Source organism: Lissotriton helveticus, chromosome 3_1, assembly GCF_964261635.1.
Source record: "Lissotriton helveticus chromosome 3_1, aLisHel1.1, whole genome shotgun sequence".
Taxonomy (NCBI): domain Eukaryota; kingdom Metazoa; phylum Chordata; class Amphibia; order Caudata; family Salamandridae; genus Lissotriton; species Lissotriton helveticus.
The window spans coordinates 1,553,171,271-1,553,193,293 of record NC_136061.1 but is presented as its reverse complement, the minus strand read 5'-3'; the positions used below and the strand labels follow the sequence as shown (position 1 = coordinate 1,553,193,293).

General features: G+C 44.1%; 1 protein-coding gene and 1 long non-coding RNA gene across 3 annotated transcripts in view; one reads left to right on the top strand and one right to left on the bottom strand.

The window, feature by feature from the left end:
- The window catches only part of DIXDC1 (DIX domain containing 1), a 422,480-nt gene that overhangs the window by 36,543 nt on the left and 363,914 nt on the right, over nucleotides 1–22,023 (top strand). For both annotated transcript variants that reach the window (XM_078682305.1, XM_078682303.1), the window contains exon 2: nucleotides 7,537–7,657. In XM_078682305.1, coding sequence (XP_078538431.1) covers nucleotides 7,592–7,657 — 66 coding nt within the window. In that variant the 5' untranslated portion in view covers nucleotides 7,537–7,591. The remainder of the gene's footprint in view (nucleotides 1–7,536; nucleotides 7,658–22,023) is intronic.
- LOC144823628 (uncharacterized) overlaps nucleotides 10,310–22,023 on the bottom strand; it is a 47,748-nt gene continuing 36,034 nt past the window's right edge. The window contains exons 2-3 of the long non-coding RNA XR_013608821.1: nucleotides 21,494–21,620; nucleotides 10,310–11,093 (exon numbers count right to left, since the gene is read on the bottom strand). This is a non-coding gene — a long non-coding RNA (uncharacterized LOC144823628). The remainder of the gene's footprint in view (nucleotides 11,094–21,493; nucleotides 21,621–22,023) is intronic.

Here is a 22,023-nt window from a genome sequence, read left to right as displayed (position 1 = left end):
TGAAACTCCGTCCATAAAATTAAAACGCCCAATGCGTTTCGAGCACGGCTGTGCTCTTGGTCACGGGCTGGAAGGATGAAAGGCAAAACCGGCAATTACAAAGGCACCTTTTTACTGATAGAAAGTCCCGCCCCAATGGGCGTGTGCCCTGAAGCATCTTGGTATTTGTGGTCCTTTGAATATTACTCCCCAGTGGGTGCCGATGTGCCTCGAGTGTCCTGCTGTGTTCCCCAAGTGGATTAGGAAGGGTAAAGGCACCACCGCCTTTGTTTTCATCACGTCCTGTCAAACGGTCTTCTCCGCTCCCATTGTGATCGGGAACCCACTGGGGAGTAATATTCAAAGGACCACAAATACCAAGATGCTTCAGGGCACACGCCCATTGGGGCGGGACTTTCTATCAGTAAAAAGGTGCCTTTGTAATTGCCGGTTTTGCCTTTCATCCTTCCAGCCCGTGACCAAGAGCACAGCCGTGCTCGAAACGCGTTGGGCGTTTTAATTTTATGGACGGAGTTTCAGATGCTGCCACTTTGCTGTCCGTCATTAAAGGTGTTTAAACTTCTCCGTGTGAGGCGTCTCCTAAAGAGCAAAACTTGTGTGGTTGATGTTTGGCGGCTCGCTCAGTCGCGGAGACGCTCCATTGCATGTGTGCGGATCCTGTGGTTGGTAAATCCCGATCACAATGGGAGCGGAGAAGACCGTTTGACAGGACGTGATGAAAACAAAGGCGGTGGTGCCTTTACCCTTCCTAATCCACTTGGGGAACACAGCAGGACACTCGAGGCACATCGGCACCCACTGGGGAGTAATATTCAAAGGACCACAAATACCAAGATGCTTCAGGGCACACGCCCATTGGGGCGGGACTTTCTATCAGTAAAAAGGTGCCTTTGTAATTGCCAGTTTTGCCTTTCATCCTTCCAGTCCGTGACCAAGAGCACAGCCGTGCTCGAAACGCGTTGGGCGTTTTAATTTTATGGACGGAGTTTCAGATGCTGCCACTTTGCTGTCCGTCATTAAAGGTGTTTAAACTTCTCCGTGTGAGGCGTCTCCTAAAGAGCAAAACTTGTGTGGTTGATGTTTGGCGGCTCGCTCAGTCGCGGAGACGCTCCATTGCATGTGTGCGGATCCTGTGGTTGGTAAATCCCGATCACAATGGGAGCGGAGAAGACCGTTTGACAGGACGTGATGAAAACAAAGGCGGTGGTGCCTTTACCCTTCCTAATCCACTTGGGGAACACAGCAGGACACTCGAGGCACATCGGCACCCACTGGGGAGTAATATTCAAAGGACCACAAATACCAAGATGCTTCAGGGCACACGCCCATTGGGGCGGGACTTTCTATCAGTAAAAAGGTGCCTTTGTAATTGCCGGTTTTGCCTTTCATCCTTCCAGCCCGTGACCAAGAGCACAGCCGTGCTCAAAACGCGTTGGGCGTTTTAAATTTATGGACGGAGTTTCAGATGCTGCCACTTTGCTGTCCGTCATTAAAGGTGTTTAAACTTCTCCGTGTGAGGCGTCTCCTAAAGAACAAAACTTGTGTGGTTGATATATATATATATATATATATATATATATATATATATCACATCAAACAAAGTTGCCTGCTGTAAGAAGATCCACACAGGTGAGTAACCATCCGCCTCAATTTTATTGTAGAAAATAGCGGTGTCAAGCAGCGGACTGTCATGCCATAATTCACTGTCCTGCCCGACGCGTTTCGTGCACTGGAGCACTTTGTCAAGGGCTGCGGGCATCTCAGAGGCAAACAAAAGCGCGGCAGTTTCTGAAAGCACTTTTGAACAGATTGTCCCCGCCCGGGTGGGCGTGGCCGTCAACACGGCCCGATGGTACTTGTAGTGCCTTTCTTTTGCTCAAGTGAGTCGCCAGCCTTTGCATTCTGATTAAATTCATTAAAATCCCAGGTGGGTTGCAGAGAACACTCACGCTGTTTGTCCTGCACATTATATTTCTCCAACAGGCTTCACCCGTCCTGTCTCTGCAGCGCTAGGTAGCGTCACAGAAGGGCTGCAAACTGCAGCGGGATACTTCTTGCGGCTCAGGCTGGGCCGCTTAAATCACATCAAACAAAGTTGCCTGCTGTAAGAAGATCCACACAGGTGAGTAACCATCCGCCTCAATTTTATTGTAGAAAATAGCGGTGTCAAGCAGCGGACTGTCATGCCATAATTCACTGTCCTGCCCGACGCGTTTCGTGCACTGGAGCACTTTGTCAAGGGCTGCGGGCATCTCAGAGGCAAACAAAAGCGCGGCAGTTTCTGAAAGCACTTTTGAACAGATTGTCCCCGCCCGGGTGGGCGTGGCCGTCAACACGGCCCGATGGTACTTGTAGTGCCTTTCTTTTGCTCAAGTGAGTCGCCAGCCTTTGCATTCTGATTAAATTCATTAAAATCCCAGGTGGGTTGCAGAGAACACTCACGCTGTTTGTCCTGCACATTATATTTCTCCAACAGGCTTCACCCGTCCTGTCTCTGCAGCGCTAGGTAGCGTCACAGAAGGGCTGCAAACTGCAGCGGGATACTTCTTGCGGCTCAGGCTGGGCCGCTTAAATCACATCAAACAAAGTTGCCTGCTGTAAGAAGATCCACACAGGTGAGTAACCATCCGCCTCAATTTTATTGTAGAAAATAGCGGTGTCAAGCAGCGGACTGTCATGCCATAATTCACTGTCCTGCCCGACGCGTTTCAAACAAAAGCGCGGCAGTTTCTGAAAGCACTTTTGAACAGATTGTCCCCGCCTCAGAAACTGCCGCGCTTTTGTTTGCCTCTGAGATGCCCGCAGCCCTTGACAAAGTGCTCCAGTGCACGAAACGCGTCGGGCAGGACAGTGAATTATGGCATGACAGTCCGCTGCTTGACACCGCTATTTTCTACAATAAAATTGAGGCGGATGGTTACTCACCTGTGTGGATCTTCTTACAGCAGGCAACTTTGTTTGATGTGATTTAAGCGGCCCAGCCTGAGCCGCAAGAAGTATCCCGCTGCAGTTTGCAGCCCTTCTGTGACGCTACCTAGCGCTGCAGAGACAGGACGGGTGAAGCCTGTTGGAGAAATATAATGTGCAGGACAAACAGCGTGAGTGTTCTCTGCAACCCACCTGGGATTTTAATGAATTTAATCAGAATGCAAAGGCTGGCGACTCACTTGAGCAAAAGAAAGGCACTACAAGTACCATCGGGCCGTGTTGACGGCCACGCCCACCCGGGCGGGGACAATCTGTTCAAAAGTGCTTTCAGAAACTGCCGCGCTTTTGTTTGCCTCTGAGATGCCCGCAGCCCTTGACAAAGTGCTCCAGTGCACGAAACGCGTCGGGCAGGACAGTGAATTATGGCATGACAGTCCGCTGCTTGACACCGCTATTTTCTACAATAAAATTGAGGCGGATGGTTACTCACCTGTGTGGATCTTCTTACAGCAGGCAACTTTGTTTGATGTGATTTAAGCGGCCCAGCCTGAGCCGCAAGAAGTATCCCGCTGCAGTTTGCAGCCCTTCTGTGACGCTACCTAGCGCTGCAGAGACAGGACGGGTGAAGCCTGTTGGAGAAATATAATGTGCAGGACAAACAGCGTGAGTGTTCTCTGCAACCCACCTGGGATTTTAATGAATTTAATCAGAATGCTAAGGCTGGCGACTCACTTGAGCAAAAGAAAGGCACTACAAGTACCATCGGGCCGTGTTGACGGCCACGCCCACCCGGGCGGGGACAATCTGTTCAAAAGTGCTTTCAGAAACTGCCGCGCTTTTGTTTGCCTCTGAGATGCCCGCAGCCCTTGACAAAGTGCTCCAGTGCACGAAACGCGTCGGGCAGGACAGTGAATTATGGCATGACAGTCCACTGCTTGACACCGCTATTTTCTACAATAAAATTGAGGCGGATGGTTACTCACCTGTGTGGATCTTCTTACAGCAGGCAACTTTGTTTGATGTGATTTAAGCGGCCCAGCCTGAGCCGCAAGAAGTATCCCGCTGCAGTTTGCAGCCCTTCTGTGACGCTACCTAGCGCTGCAGAGACAGGACGGGTGAAGCCTGTTGGAGAAATATAATGTGCAGGACAAACAGCGTGAGTGTTCTCTGCAACCCACCTGGGATTTTAATGAATTTAATCAGAATGCAAAGGCTGGCGACTCACTTGAGCAAAAGAAAGGCACTACAAGTACCATCGGGCCGTGTTGACGGCCACGCCCACCCGGGCGGGGACAATCTGTTCAAAAGTGCTTTCAGAAACTGCCGCGCTTTTGTTTGCCTCTGAGATGCCCGCAGCCCTTGACAAAGTGCTCCAGTGCACGAAACGCGTCGGGCAGGACAGTGAATTATGGCATGACAGTCCGCTGCTTGACACCGCTATTTTCTACAATAAAATTGAGGCGGATGGTTACTCACCTGTGTGGATCTTCTTACAGCAGGCAACTTTGTTTGATGTGATTTAAGCGGCCCAGCCTGAGCCGCAAGAAGTATCCCGCTGCAGTTTGCAGCCCTTCTGTGACGCTACCTAGCGCTGCAGAGACAGGACGGGTGAAGCCTGTTGGAGAAATATAATGTGCAGGACAAACAGCGTGAGTGTTCTCTGCAACCCACCTGGGATTTTAATGAATTTAATCAGAATGCAAAGGCTGGCGACTCACTTGAGCAAAAGAAAGGCACTACAAGTACCATCGGGCCGTGTTGACGGCCACGCCCACCCGGGCGGGGACAATCTGTTCAAAAGTGCTTTCAGAAACTGCCGCGCTTTTGTTTGCCTCTGAGATGCCCGCAGCCCTTGACAAAGTGCTCCAGTGCACGAAACGCGTCGGGCAGGACAGTGAATTATGGCATGACAGTCCGCTGCTTGACACCGCTATTTTCTACAATAAAATTGAGGCGGATGGTTACTCACCTGTGTGGATCTTCTTACAGCAGGCAACTTTGTTTGATGTGATTTAAGCGGCCCAGCCTGAGCCGCAAGAAGTATCCCGCTGCAGTTTGCAGCCCTTCTGTGACGCTACCTAGCGCTGCAGAGACAGGACGGGTGAAGCCTGTTGGAGAAATATAATGTGCAGGACAAACAGCGTGAGTGTTCTCTGCAACCCACCTGGGATTTTAATGAATTTAATCAGAATGCAAAGGCTGGCGACTCACTTGAGCAAAAGAAAGGCACTACAAGTACCATCGGGCCGTGTTGACGGCCACGCCCACCCGGGCGGGGACAATCTGTTCAAAAGTGCTTTCAGAAACTGCCGCGCTTTTGTTTGCCTCTGAGATGCCCGCAGCCCTTGACAAAGTGCTCCAGTGCACGAAACGCGTCGGGCAGGACAGTGAATTATGGCATGACAGTCCGCTGCTTGACACCGCTATTTTCTACAATAAAATTGAGGCGGATGGTTACTCACCTGTGTGGATCTTCTTACAGCAGGCAACTTTGTTTGATGTGATTTAAGCGGCCCAGCCTGAGCCGCAAGAAGTATCCCGCTGCAGTTTGCAGCCCTTCTGTGACGCTACCTAGCGCTGCAGAGACAGGACGGGTGAAGCCTGTTGGAGAAATATAATGTGCAGGACAAACAGCGTGAGTGTTCTCTGCAACCCACCTGGGATTTTAATGAATTTAATCAGAATGCAAAGGCTGGCGACTCACTTGAGCAAAAGAAAGGCACTACAAGTACCATCGGGCCGTGTTGACGGCCACGCCCACCCGGGCGGGGACAATCTGTTCAAAAGTGCTTTCAGAAACTGCCGCGCTTTTGTTTGCCTCTGAGATGCCCGCAGCCCTTGACAAAGTGCTCCAGTGCACGAAACGCGTCGGGCAGGACAGTGAATTATGGCATGACAGTCCGCTGCTTGACACCGCTATTTTCTACAATAAAATTGAGGCGGATGGTTACTCACCTGTGTGGATCTTCTTACAGCAGGCAACTTTGTTTGATGTGATATATATATATATATATATATTTATATATATATATATATATATATATATAGTTCCTCACAAAGGAACTTTGATTGCTTTGATTGCTGATAATTTATATTTGACGGCAATGCATGAACTATGGCAGATTAATGACTGATTATTTTTGTAATGGTTTATATTCATCGTTTGATCTTGTTACATAATGCTAATAAACTGTGGGCTTTTACCACTACCCTGAGGTCATGTGATACGTTCCGTTGCGACAATAAAGGAAATGGGGCAGTGGTTGGCATAGGGCTGGAAGCCTGTGGAGCAGCGGGTAGCCTGTCAGGGGCAGGTTAGGTCTTATAATGCCCTAGCTACAGGAGCGTAACGCAGGTCCCTGCTGTGTAGAGGGCCACCCAGCCTTCAGGAGGCCTCGATTCAACCCAAGGTCTATGAATATCTGTGTCATATTTGCACACGAGTAGTTGGACACTGCGTATGTGATCTTTTTGTGGGGTACACTTGCCCTTATATTTTTGAACAGTTGATTAATTATTTTTTTCACTTGTCTTATTGTATTTATACAGTAATCAATGTGTTAATTGATTCATGTGAAATTAATCATAGCAAGTGTATCAACATTGTTTTCTGTTCTTGGGGTTTTTATTGTAATGTGGATTATCCAGTTAAATGCATTTTTGCGATTCCAAGTAACAGTTCATTATATCTTAAAATCATTTCAGGATATGGACATTTATGTTTCACAATGAAAACGCACAAGTCACTTTGGCAAATTAATGATATTCATTTGGGATTATCCTGTGATTTACAATGGTGTTTCAGTCTGTCTTCGATAGCATTCTTGAAGACTAAGCGGTGTCCAATGAAATGTTGTGGATTTACAGCACTAGCACTTTAAATTCTGATCGCGCTCTCTGTGTGTCATGTGACCAAGGCCTTTCGGAGGCCGAAACGTTATGTTTGACGAATGTGCCGATTAAAGAATCTTCTCACCTGAACTTCTGGGTCTCGTGTTCCTTGCTGCAGCGGCGTTCAGGATTTTGTGGAAGCGCCCTCCAGTTTTGAGCGAGTTTGTAATATATATATATATATATATATATATATATATATATATATATATATATAGTTCCTCACAAAGGAACTTTGATTGCTTTGATTGCTGATAATTTATGTTTGACGGCAATGCATGAACTATGGCAGATTAATGACTGATTATTTTTGTAATGCTTTATATTCATCGTTTGATCTTGTTACATAATGCTAATAAACTATGGGCTTTTACCACTACCCTGAAGTCCTGTGATACGTTCCGTTGCGACAATAAAGGAAATGGGGCAGTGGTTGGCATAGGGCTGGAAGCCTGTGGAGCAGCGGGTAGCCTGTCAGGGGCAGGTTAGGTCTTATAATGCCCTAGCTACAGGAGCGTAATGCAGGTCCCTGCTGTGTAGAGGGCCACCCAGCCTTCAGGAGGCCTCGATTCAACCCAAGGTCTATGAATATCTGTGTCATATGTAGACTGTGGGGCTCTTCACAACATACTGCAGGGGTCGGGGCATCATTTCGTGCTATGCCACTGCCTGGCCAGTGTTCTGCATCACTCACTGTTACAATTTGTTGTTTTGCAGAGTGATTCCTCTACGCCAACTCACACTGTTCTGAGCTCGGCTCATTCTGTGCCAAATGACTATGGGAACCCCTGTGGAATCTGCGCCAGGGCCTGTGCCCGCCTCTCCTGCAGAACCTTCGGTACGTGACATTCAGTCTTGAGAAAATATGTTTTATTTCCAGTGAGATCAACAATTGTGTCTATGAATTTCATAACGTTTGATAACATCCCATGGTTGCAGACCCCTTTGTTTGATACTGTTTTAAAGCCCCCCCCCCCCATGTAAGCCTGTAACATGTTGTACAGTTTCCCCCACTTAAATCACTGTAGAAGAGCATACTGTGCAAAAATAATCTTTCAACATTCAAATTTCAAGTTCAGTATAATATTGAAAATATCATGCTCCACACTTAAGATATAAATGTTTGCTTTGAAACTCCGGAAGATCCAGAAGAGAGTTGTCTGCCTAACGTCGAGATGCTACATTAGAGATGTTTTTTTCATCTCGAGATCCTATGAAAGGCCCTTATTCTAAATTGAAGATGAAACAGGAAGTCTCATTCCACAAATTCAAGATGATAGGACAGAGCTGATTTAAAAACGCTAGATGGAGTAAAACATTATTATTCTCTAAACTCGAGATGCTGCTGGTGGTTATTTCGAAACCTAAGATGGTTCATTCACAAAATGTTATAGAACCCCAGTCACTACACTCAAGATGGCACAGAACAACATTTGTTTTTTAAATATCAGCGTGGAATGAGAAGCTTGTTTCAATAGTCAAAATGAAAAGGAAAAAGTTACTTGAAAACCCAGGTTGATCTGTAAATATGCACTCACTAAACTAAAAGTAATATAAATAGAAAAAGCTCCTTTTCTAAATATCCAATATATAGAAAACCTCGTTTTCTAAGCTCCAGGTGGTACAGAAATGCTGGCTGTCTAGACCCTTTTACATATCATGCATTAGATGTCCTTACCTAAAGGCGGTAAAAGTTCAATGGGTTAAGCTTCATCATAAGGAGGTCATCATGCAAGTTCATGTGAGTGTGCCACCTCTGTGCCCCCATGAAGATTTACAGTGTCAACTCCTTATTTTCTGTCATTTAATTATTCAACCAATTATTTGGTACCTCTATTGTTCTTTCACACATCTTGTGTACAGTTTCTCATCATGACATTTTGTTTAAAACATTTTATTTCACCAGTTTTGGTAATCTACTGTATGGGGGTGGAAGTAGTGGCCTTTTTGGAATGTCTTCTTGAAATACCATCCTGGAATGCGTTTTCTTAAAGCAAAAAGAATCACAAGATCACCACCGCATTCTAAGATGACCTCGGCACGTGTGCAGACATGGCGGCCATCTTACAATTCTTTTTTTCAACACTTAAATAAAACGCACTACAAGATGGCGACTATTCATGTGCACCCACAGTGGCCATCTGAGCTGAAAAATCATTTGATAAGCCGTTATGCTATGCATCGCTTAATAAAAATTGTTTGATATATCAGTATTAAAAAGATAAACAATAATGGAGAATCACTGTAAAACCCGTCAGGACAACTTTATGGGCAAAGAGAACATAAATAAATTAGGGGCCCTATTCTTAAAGAAGTCACAAATGGCGCCTGCAGGTCTCTGACCATGAATTGGTGCAGATTACACCTTTTAGTAATTTGGACATGTTTACAAAAGTAGACATTCAAACCATAATTCTAGAAAACTTCTGTCAATTCCATTTTCGTAGGAGCAATATATACTTGGTCATATTTCCTCATGTGTAAATCTGCAGAGCAAGTGCAAATTGACTTATAAAAAAACATTTTCACCAAGGAGGGTAAAATGTATCCCATGAGAAACTCCTTTTCCCCACAACCAACTTTTTGAAAGGGGGTTGGTTCCCTTCCCAGTCTGGAGAAAGTTTTAAGCCTGTAACTCTCAATAGTACATTTTGGACCTTTCCAGGATGAGGGTCTGGAAATGAGCTGGTAAATATCACTTCACACCATCTTCCTCCTGATTCCAACTCTTGTTCATAGATTTGCTCACATAAAAATCTTCATGCGAGTAAATCCTTTTATGAATGCAAAACCAATTTATGCACATGTAAGCAAAACCCACAAATGTAAATAGCTTTCAGAAATTGGTCCATAACATTTAGGCTCTGACAACACTTTGCAGAGTTCATTGAGTCGTAAAATGCACACCAGCAATTGAGCTATCACTTAGTATATGATCAAAATTATGGCAAATAAGAAAAATGAGGCCCATAGAGGAAGGTATGTGTCCAAAGATTACACAGTGTGGTCAAATGGAGGTATTGAGACTGTGAGCGTTATCATTGATCCTCGGTTGGCATGCTAGTCAATGGACTACAAAAATAACCTGGCTTTCTTTTCAGTAAAATTTTTTGAAATTGAGTGACTGCTCAAACGTAAATTTGTCAGAACAATTAAAAAACTAAAGTAAGAAAGAAAGCAACTGTTAAATGAAAACAAGGACAAATCCTGAAGTTTGCTAAAATCAGATTACCGGCATAATGAAATTGAGAAAATGTTCAGAGCCTACTGTGATGAAAAATGTATTTAAACAGGAAACATTCATAAGTGGAGCTTATGAATAGATAAATGTTTGGCACAAATGTAACTCTTTTTTTCAGACTGCAGTTTTAACCAGAAGGCAAGCATAACCAAAGCCTTGCTAACATCAAAACCATGACATAACATGAGCCTTGATATAATCAGAGTGGATTGTATCAGAGCTTTGATAGAAAGAAAATGCCGCCATGGTTTGTCACCTCATTGCCTGCTACCAAATGCGAAAAGTGGATTTTTGCACAGCACAAGTAGATTTCTGAAGCGTCAAATTCAAAGGAAAGTTGTGTAAATGTTATAAATTCCATACCCCTGCTAACAAATTTGAAATATAGTGTTTCTCAAAAAATCGAACTTTACTTTAAAGCGTATTGTGAATAATCTTTCCTTCAACTTTCAATGAAGTGAGTATTTTACGTGTAAATTCAGAGGAATGTTGCAGTTCTGGAAAGTCTTATCTGTGGTGTCTTACGCTGGGTGGATTCTTTTGCTGTAGATGAAGCTAGCTGAAGCACCGTAGAACCTTTTCTGATGCTCCACAGTGGTCATTAGATTTTGTATTTGCAGACACACTCTTTATGGGAGACCTCCAATCAGCTCCACTGTGTGTTTGCTTCAAGCTTGAGCCATTATGTTTGTTGTTACCCGGTGACTGGGAGAGCAGCTGAGCAAGGCGCTGCTGGCCAGCAGCCCACACTGCGCGTAGTCCTCAATACAAAACGCTGCTTGTGAGCTCACTCGAACTAATCCACCCAAGGACATTGGTCAGTAACTGTTTGGGCAACTGTCCAATGACACCCTTGTGTAGCCACAAAGCAGCAAGTTTCATGCTCCGACCCATTGCTATTCTCAGCTGCGGCGACATGTTGTTTCTCAGAAATCTGCTGTGCCTACCAAAAATGAGTGTGTCGTTGTATAATATAGCTGGTCCTCATGTAAAGTGCTCCAATATCTTCAGGTCAAGTTTGTGCTATATAAAACTGCAAAAAAAACAAAAAAACTGTGAGTGTCTATTTCATTACTGCCTCTGGTTTGCGCCCACGGATGCACAGCTCCCCCTTAAAGCAAAATGGCGCTTCGCAAAGATAAGTGAATTTTGACAGGTTTGTAACAGCCCACACGCAGTAATATTTTAATTTGCTTATTTTTGCAGTTTTAATATAGTGCAGATTTGCCCCAGAGGCGTCAATGTACTTTACAAGAGAGCAGGAAGTACCTTATAGTTAACAAACATCATAAAACAACCTATTAGCAACCAGTAAACAAGGAACAGACAGTTCATAACAGCAAGGACGTTAGCAGCAAGTAAACAATATGCACAACAGATACCAACTGAAAATGTCTTTGCATGTTTTTGGCGGCTCCTCTATTAGGGTGGAGGAGCATCGCTCCACTGCTGGGAGCTAGCGGATGCAAACATAAACAGCTGGGGGAGTGGTTTGTGCACAATAAGTGCACATGATGGTTTGGTCAGCGGTCTTGGGCCAGCCAAAAAGTCATGTGCGCTTTGCATGTTTTCCACCAGGAAGTATTATATCCTGGGTGGAGAACATGCACAGGCTCATATTCCCCGTCTGAGCTCCGAACCACTGCACTCAGATCTTTCACGAAGCTGCTGTCATGGAGACAGAAGCATTGTGATTGGCTATGGGGAGCCTATGTGCTTCCTCCTGCTTCTGAACTCAAAGTCAGGAAGAGAAGTGGAAAGACGATGGAGGAGAGATAGCAGAAGAGGTAAGTGTTTTAAAAAATATATATTTTATTGTTTTCCAACCCCCCATCCCGCACACCACCCAGTTCCGTATCAGCCACCACTGCGAGCATGTGTGAAAAAACTGAACCTATTTAAAAGGCATAGTACCTCTTTGTTCATGTTTTTCACCTTTTTACACTGTCCCAATTAAACTGTCTCAATTAAAATGTAAATGATAAGTACGTTGCTCTGTGACCGCGTTTAAGCACTCTTCACAGTATGTATTATTTTTCTTGGAAGCTTCCTTATTGATTGCGACAGGGTTACAGTCTGAATTGTTTACACAGGAGAGTGCATGTTCTTGCATCTTCTTTTGTTCCTGTGTTTGGTTGATTCCTGAGTGCCCGGCACAGAGCTAATTACAACCCCCCACCCCTGAGGATTTCAAGTGTGACCGGTATTTGCTTCTTTGTTTATTTTTCCTTTTTGGTATGTCAGAGTTCAGCGGTAGTGTTGTCCCTAGTTTTTAGATCTCACCTAGGGTGCACATGCTCTGTCTCTTCTAGACATGCTGTCTCTACTCTGTGGGCTTCGACCACGCCCAGCTCTTTTAATTTATTCTTGTTAGTGCTCTTTATTTCTTGTTAGTGCCCTCCATAATACGTGCTTTTCTTTGGATAATCTGTTTAATTAGTCCCTCATTTTGGTGGTTTGTTCCCTCCCTTGGAGACTGGCCGTGTTTGATGTCGTCGTCCCCTTCTCTGCATTTGTGTTATTTGTGGCGCTTTATTTTTTTCTATTTCTTTGGCTCATGTATTGAAAATGTTCTTTGTGCCCCAACAACAAACTCCACCCCACCGAACCGCTCTTACGCTCTGAGCAGCACTAAGCAGTATGCCGTATGCAGGCACCAAATCACATGCAACCCCTGTCAACCGCCTAGCAATGTGGGCCTCTCAGGTCACCTTAAGATGGGTGTCTCAGAATAGATTTAGCAATGCTGGAATGAACCGCCCCCCACAGCATTCGTCTGGGCCACGCACTCATGCATACCACCCCTTCCCTCACCCACGGCCCCAATTCACACCTCCATAGTTACCCACCACGGCTATTTACCCTAAGATTTGAAGAGTGGGTCACATTCATTGAGATGCGGGGTTGCTATTGCGTTATCAGGAGGAAGGCGTCTCTGCTTGTATTGCTCCTGCACGCATACGAGACAGGGTCAAATTGGGATCACAATTTGGCCCGGGCTCAACTTAAAAAGTGGGCCACATTCCGGTATTTCACCCATTTATAAAACAGCATTAGCTAATCGCATTGGGCACATTTTTAAAGAAATGTTTAATAAATTACACATTTTAAAGCACATAGAGCCAGAAACATTGGTGAAAGCTAGATGCACTACCTTTTGGCTGGGAAAGTGAGGTGAAAAAAAGTGTCCCAAAGGCCACAACTCCCGATGTGGCTATGTTTGCCACCTGCCCATTTTTTAACCAGCATTACTAGTATTTTAATGTCCTGGTCATAGGAAAATTAAGAAGATCCTGCATTTTCTCCTCTGATCAATATGTACTTAAAACACTAAACATAAGGTGAGTGGAGTTTAAAATGTGGTCTGAAGCTGCTTTAATGATCTATGACAGATAGTTAAAAACTAAACAAAGGCAGAAAAGCCATGGCAAGTAGTAATCGGGACATCTTTATTATTGTATAAAGAATGCTCTTTTATTATTATTCCAGCCTTTGCAGACTCTTAAAACATGCACAGACAGAAGATTATTGTCATTTTCTGGAATCACAGGATGTTGAGCTGAGGCTGGGACTTGAACCTATTTTCAAATTCAGCAGCTCTGACCCTAAAGTTGCATCCTCTGAAATTTTCTCTGTGAAAGATGCCTCATAGCGAGGCCTATGCAAACATACACCCCCCTCTACTAAGGCCTGAAAACTCTGGTGCTGAGGTGCCAACAACAGGCCCCAGGTGGGGCCCCTTTACTTACTATTCCACCTCCCCAGCCAAGTATAGCCGCAGGGTGATGGCCTGGCAGGGGAGGGGTAAAGTAAAGCACAGAGCTGCTGCTACTCCTGGGGAGCTGAGGTGATAATGGCCAAACTGTGGCCTAACCTGCTCCCAGCCAGGTGCCTCAGTTTAACAGCAGGGAAGTGAGAAATTGCTTCTGAGCATCTGCCCGTCCCCACAGGGGCCAAGCTAAAGACCACAGTGGCGAGAATACTGACTGAGCAACGTTGCTGTAAGAGGTGGGGAAGCGACAGTAAGGCTCTGTGGGCCGGTTGATAGAGCTAACAAAAAAACGGCCCACAGGTGGCCCTTAGGCACCGGCCCATCGGCCAATGCCCGACCTCCCGCCTTCCCAATCCGATGCTGATACGAGAGACCTGCTGAGTTTTTTTCTGCTAAGCCTTGTATGCCATGCATCGGCACTAATGAAGATCGTCGATGTCTGATAAGTACACCAGAAGGTGGCCACCGCCATCTGAGGGCAGCATTGGCGATGCATATAGATTACATATATGGCCCTCCTGAAGGTCTAGTTAGGTAAAAGGGCGCGTTGTTTTGCCCTTGCATTTTAGCAGGGCCAGAGCGAGGACGCATTGGGGCGCAATTTGTGGAAGCGTATGCTGTTTCTTCAGTGCTGGGGCATGGCACCAATGGAGTCACGTGCATGAGCCTGCTACGGTGTTTAGACGGCTGGCCAAATTGGTTGCCATCTTCACCCGTAGGCTGCTTCCGCTTCGCGCCGGCCATTGGCCGACGGCAGCACCAGCGAGGTAGTGCTGCCGTCGGCCAATGGCCGACGGCAGCAGCCAACGGGTTAAAGGGAGAATTACATTAGTTTGCTGCAATCTGCAACGTACCAACTGCTAATGGAACAGAAGTAAAGATAAACAATAAAATATATACACGTAAAATTAGATAACATTTGACACTGGCATAATTGCAACAGTATGGAGCCAGGCTTCAATTACTGGGGAGATTAATGTCCGTGCGAGGGTGAGTGGATAACTGTGTTAGGCATTAGGGCTGTAAATGGCATATCGGTTAGTTTCTTGGGTAATCATAACAATTTGTGAAGGGCTCTGCGGACCAGGAAGCCAGAGTGAGTGCTCTAAGGCATCATAGTTAATACACTGTTCAGCCTCGCCCACTGTGTAAAAAAACATTTTTTTGTAGGCATGGAGCTGACATCGATACTCCAAATTGGTTCCCCAGTACCAAAGTGAGCAACTCTAAATGTTCCGCCACATCCTCTCTCCAAATCAACTGCCATTTTTCCGATCAGCATCTCCGTGAAGCTGCCTGCACCTCCCACTAGTCCCTCCCCAATCCCTGTTTCATTTCCCACTCTGTCTTCATTCCACCCGCCCTTGTGTCCAATTTATCTTCTCACCCCCATCTACTCTTCCCCAATTGATTCCTGTTCTTTCTCCCTTGGGTAAGCCTGTGTCGATATTTTTGGGGCTATTGAATGAGAAGATGATGATGTGATGATCAGTCCACGTAACAGGCACATTAATAATGTTTGTATTTATTTTGTATGTGTGTGATGCATGTATTTTTGGTATAAGATTTGTTTTTATTTTTATTATCTGTGTAAAAATGTTAGTAATTATTACATTTTTTTGTTCTAATTTTGCATTTTTAGTTCCATAGTGGGATGTGGGTTTATAGGGGAATAGCGTGGGAAGTTATTTAATTGTCTCAAATTGTAAAGCGCTCTGATATCAAGTTCGCGCTATATAAAACTTTATAAATAAATAAATAAATAAGTGTAGCGCTGGGATGCCTCCGGGTAACCACGCGCTTTATAAATCTGCCTACTACTACTACTCCTCATGCCCTTTTCGTGTTATTTCTGTTGGAGTTTGTTTATGGCGCCTATCCCGCTTTTCAGCCGCACCCTAGCGCCATACTTTCAATTTTAATACTATAGTGTGGAATTTAAAATGACACATGCTGTGCCATGTTAAGCGACAAAAAGTGGTTTGCAGTGGCCCTTTTTATACTAGATCAATAGTCAAACAAGCATATATATGGGGCAGGGGCAAATATGTTAGTGTGGTTTGTCACAAAATAACTTATAAAGTAATTTGCGTTGTGCTTTTGACACCTTCAGGATGTGCCAGTGCGATGTAAATCGGTTTTGAGGAAGTGAAGTAGAGCAGATGTTATGCCGGCTATATAAGGGTTCGTCTGGGGTATAATTGTCAATATATTTGTGTAGAGTAAGAGAAAAATACTTTATTTTGGTGTTTACGACTGTGGAGAATTTGTACTGCGGGGGCAGAAACGATTGTTGCAAACCTACAATTTACACCGTCTGAGTCTTTTTGTTCGTCTTTGGCCTGTCAGCTTTTTTAAAGGTATTGGGGCAGATCTAGAGGAAAGTGCCGCAGCGTGGCACCGTAAGCCCTTTGGCTGTGCCACGCTGCTGCACTTTCAGAACACAGGAATCCAACATATTTACAATGATATGTCACATTCCTGTGTCCTTCCTGCGCTGGTGCACAAACAGCTGCCATGCTCCGGCGCAGGCATCCGCGCACCATGGTGCAAGGATGCCTGCGTCATGGGGAGATTGTTTTGAGCAGGAAGGGGCACCTTCCTGCACGAAAACAATCACTACAGGCATTTTCCTCTTTCAATGTGTGCTGTAGAATGCAGCAAGCATTGAAAGAGGGAAAAAAAGAGGAGAAATTAAAACATTCCTACTGGTTGCGCCTCGCTACGCCACCCCTAGGGTGGCGTAGCATACTGATGCAATTCCAAGTTTACTATTCCTCGTAAATCTGGAAATGTGTCTGGTTCCATGGGTGTTGCGTGGGAACACCCATGGAATGCCCCTTTCACGCAAAGTGCTGCATGTAAAGAGGCCATATTTACAAAGACAGGAAAAGTTACGCAGGGTGGCTTTTCCTGTCCTTGTAAATATGGGGCAGAGAAATGTGCTGCTAGTGCATCACAAAAAGTGACGTACTGGCAGCGCAAGCGGCTTGTAAATCTGCCCCATTCAATTCTCAAAACTCTGGCGGAAGTGGCGTGCACTAATAATGTCCGTGCCCAACCCCTGCATTTATAACATTCCAAAAGTGATCTCATTTTTTTTATCACAAGCTGCCTTGGTAGCTGCAAAATGATTTGCTAGTTGGCATGCCAAAAAATTTGGAATGCTGAAGATCACAACAAAAAATACAGCTGGGAAGGTTCAGTGTTACACGAACAACAAAGGTAGTGCAACCTACATAACATACGGGGTCTAATACTTAAAACTAGTTGAAAGCCTAAACCACACCATCCACCCTGACTGTCAAGCGGTCTCTAGACGTCGGCTCCACTACACCTCAGTGGAAATTAAGTAAGTCTGTGCCACAAATGCAAACTACTTTGGGAATCTTTAGAAGGAAAAAGTACTGCGTTGTTAATCTGGACATTGTTCTAACTTCTTCACTCCTCAGTCACACATTCTTCTAGTGCAAAGAACTCTAAGCATCTGGTTCCTCTTGATGCTTTTTGTGCACACAGGAAGTTATAGTGCTGTTGACTTACACCAAGGCACTTGTCTTTCTGTCTGTGCATTAAAAAGCCTTGGAATGTGTCCATAAATGTTTCCTGAGGCAAGCATGTGTTCCTGAATCAGACTTCTTGACCCATTGTGCCGTATTTGTATAGCACTTCAGCTCCCGGTGTTTAACCCGTTAGTCGTACATTGTCGGTAGAGATTAGGATATATAGTGAGGCGTCTGCAGGACGCAATGGGATGTTGTGTGCAAGTTGTGTAGGGGTGTTTCTCTCACTCAGTGGTAAACTTGGTCATGCGCGTTTGGGCATGAATTCGGGGTGCAGAGAGGTGTTGGACGTATGAGTCACACTTTTAGATTGTACCTGCTTCCTAATGCAATTGAACCACAGGTCGTCACGTGACATTGAAAAACGAGTTTACCAATGATTAAAGGGCTGTTTTATTTCTTCCTCTATTTTTGATTATTTACTCACACTTTTAGCGCTTACATAATACATGTACCACTTTCACAACATGTACTTCGTGTGTGACTGCTCATTAGGCAGTCATGAATCATGATGTGTCTGTTGCATGCTTGAGGCAGCAGGAAACCTCTAGCATGTGGCCTGCCTCTTGAGCATACACGTGCTACAACTTTTGAGCAGGCGCTCTGCTCTCACGAATGATGGGATGAGCTGTGTTGGTGTCTCTTTTTTCTTTAGTTGTGTGAAGTGCTCAACTAATTCCAGGAGTAGCGCTACAAAATAACAGTTATAGTTCACCTACAGCAATCCCATGTATAAAATGTATACAGCACACATTACTCTATTGCCTCCTAACTAGGTTTTCACTGTGTAACTGCCAGTACATACATACATCAGATGTATGACGTTACAACGCATACTTTTACAACGCATACCTTTACAACACATTTTTACAACGCAACTTCCATTACAACACATTCCATTACAACGCATGCCATTACAACAAATTTTTAAAAACTACCTTTACAACGCATTCCATTATAACGCATACTACCTTTACAACACATACCATTACAACGCATACCATTACATTGCATGTATGGTAAGTATTGGATAGTGTAGGGGTAAAAATTACTATTCTAACTCCAGGGAGGTGCAATGGTAGGGTAAGTGTTGGAAAGTGTAGAGGTAAAAATTACTATTTTAACCCCAGGGGGTGCAACAGTAGGGTAAGTGTTGGATAGTGTAGGGATAAAAATTACTATTCTAACTCCAGGGGGTGCAACAGTAGGGTAAGTGTTGGATAGTGCAAGGGTACTATGCTTTGTGATGGTATGCGTTGTAATGGTATGCGTTGTAATGACTGCGTTGTAATGACATGCGTTGTAGTGGTATGCATTGTAGTGTCATGCGTTGTAATGGTTGCGTTGTAATGGCATGCGATGTAATGGATGTTGCGTTGTAAAAGTTTTGTTGTAATGGTAGTGCGTTGTAAAAGTTGCGTTGCAAAGGTTGTTTCCCCATACATCTATGCAAATTAGCACAGGCTCAGAAAGAAGCATTAGCCCAGTGGGCGTACGTTCTAACCCGCTGAAAAAGCCTCACATTAACACTAAATATTCCTTCTTCTTACTCTTCCCTCTGCACCTCAGCTTTCCTCTTGCTGTCCGAGCATTGTGTTCTAATAGTGATATATTATGACCTCGGTTGATTTGAGTACCCCAAGATTGACTCATTGTCCCCGTTTGCGTTCACAGTGGTTAAACGCCTGCTGTAGAGAGATGAGTGCAACCAGCAGTCTCTTGGTCGAACCCAGCAGGGCTAATTCAGCCTTTCATGCTTATGGCTCGATAAAACAAGTTCCATTAATCTGATTAATACTGTGATACCAGTGGCAACATGTCATTCAGTTTTTGGTTTTAACCAAAATATGTATTGGTCAATATTTCATTATTATGACTTATTTCATGGGGATTTCACCATTTTGTAAGACTCCTATGAATTAAAGGAGATGTATTTTTCCTCAGTGTATGTTTTATCTCTAGGCTATGTTTGACCTTTGTTGGAATCTCAGTACAGGGCTCGAATAATCCACTCACTATGGGGAGGCAGATTTAATCAGGCTGAGTTATTTTTAGGGCCGACTTCCCTGTTCTGATGAGCTGACAACAGGTGTTCTGCTTGCTTATAAAGTGAATGAGCAATAAAGATGTCTTTAAATCTTGTTATCTCGTTACATGTGCTTGCCTTTCAGAGACAGAGATCAGCCTGTCTTCCTAGATTTACTTTTCTTTTTGTAACTGAAGTTAGTGGGGTTTTTTATGAAGACACATTTTTGTAATTATGTGGCATAAAAAAGATTGTTATAGGATCAAAACAAAACAGAACACTTTACTTGATGAGGTGCAAATTTTAAATATTTCTGCTGAAAACCAATTTCCAAACATTGTTTATGCGCTGTATAGTTTTCTCAGTAAAAGTATGTTAGTGGGAAAGTTTTGCGGCCATTTCAATGGTAAATATGCTATCTGTAAATAGCAGTGCAGTACCACATCATGCTGCTTTAGTAATATATGAAAAGTGAGTTTTTAAACATGTACTGGGAAATATTCCTGCTCCTGCCCAGATGTCAATGCTATTAGTAAACTAAGAGGCAAGCCAGGGATCATATGTACCCTATATGTGGGCTTGATTCTTATTAGACATGGGGCAAACGGGAAACATCCTTTACAACGCAACTTTTACCACGCAGTGCCTTTACGACGCAACTTTTACAACGCAAACCATTACAACGCATTGCGCTGGGGGGCGCTCTAGGATAGGGAATAGGTTTAATTTACTGTCCAACACCTTCCCTACTATCCACGGGGACTGGAGTTGGAATAGTAAATTAAACTATTCACTATCCAGCGCCCCAAAGCACTATGCGTTGTAATGGTAAGCGTTGTAAAAAACGCATTGTAAAAGCATGCGATGTAAAAGCTTGCGTTGTAATGTCATACATCCGGGGCAAACGTTTAGTCTAGTAAATAGAGTTTTTTTGTACAGCTAAAATAGTGAACTTGCATATTTGAAGGTGATCTCTTATGTGATAATGAAGAAAAAGCAGCTCCACAAGACAAGCTATTTCCCTAGGATCACACAATTTGAGACCAGTTCATGGGTCAAGTACATTACAGTTAGTTCGAGTAGATTTTTTAGATTACTAGACCTTCTAGTCTAGTAACATTCCTATGATTTTTCTAGCCCTGCAGCATCTGAATTTAGAAATGAGGATGAACTTTCTCTTCCACCCACCCTGTGACCCCCTCAATCTCCTTTATTTCTCCCTCAAACAGCAGCACTGACAAGACTAAGGGCAGGGCCATGCCCACCAACGGATGTATGACGGTACCACGCGTACTTTTACAACGCGTACCGTTACAACGCTACTTTTACCACGCAAGTCGTTACCACGACTTGCGTGGAGGGGCGCTGGGTAGTAAATTTTTTAATTTACTATTCCAACTCCAGTCCCCGTGGACTCTAGGGAAGGAGTTGGATAGTAAATTAAACAATTTACTATCCTGGAGCGCCCCCCAGCGCAAGTCGTGGTAACGACTTGCGTGGTAAAAGTAGCGTGGTAACGGTACCGCGTTGTAAAAAATGCGTGGTAACCGTTGTATACCCCACCAACACCAGCTTCAGGGGAAAGAAATATTAACTATTTCATTGAGAGTTGATGTTTTAAATTAAAGGACATAAATTGAATTGACAGATACTACCAGAAACTCAGCGATGAAAAATACCACCAACCGACTGAGCGCGGGTTAGAAAAGGTTACATAGATGAATATTGCTGTATTATTAAATAAAGTGAGAACTCAAGTGGGGAAGGGCATGTGGATACCCACCCATTCTATCCCTATGCTCTCTTGCAGGGTGTGTAGAAAAGATGAAGGTTCAGGAGATTTATCTTTTCAAACGATCCCCCAAATGCTCTGAACCCTACTGCCAGACATGCTGAGGAGAATCTAGTTTTCAAGATAGTTGTAAGGACCCACGCACTGGCTGCAGTCATACGTGCAATAACTTAATTTTAATGCAGTGCTTCATACCTGACCTTTGCTGTTTCTAAGCACTGTAAATAACAGGTGTTACTGTTGCCCATATTAATGAAGCACAATTTACCTACCTACCTACCAGAAGAATCGAAGGCTGAATTGAACTTCCTGTAGTTTGAACTCGTGGACTGCAGTTCACTGCATATTTCACTGGCGAACGTTAACTCACTGATCCACTCTGCCAGCATTACTGCGTGTCAGGGTGCCTGCAATTATATGGCAATAGAGGACCAAGTTATACAGTGGGGTTTACTAAATAATGCAGTTAAAAAATTCACATAATGCGTCATTAGTGTGATCAAATCAGTTAAATATCTTTTTATTTTTACACATGGTTACTGTCTGGACAAAAGTTTCGCTTTATTAGCACTTGTTTAACACCAAAATACTATAAACACAACAGAAGCTTTAGAGGGAACCACAGGAGAGTCCGCCCTCCACTCAATGCACTCTAAATCAACCAGAGGACTGTCCCTGAATCAATACACCAAGACATATAATTTCAACATGCGAGGGGTATCACAACTTTGTCCTCAAACTCCCTCTAAGAACTTCTGGTCACAATATTGTGGTGTATCCTCATTAAAATGTAATCTAATATACTATCAT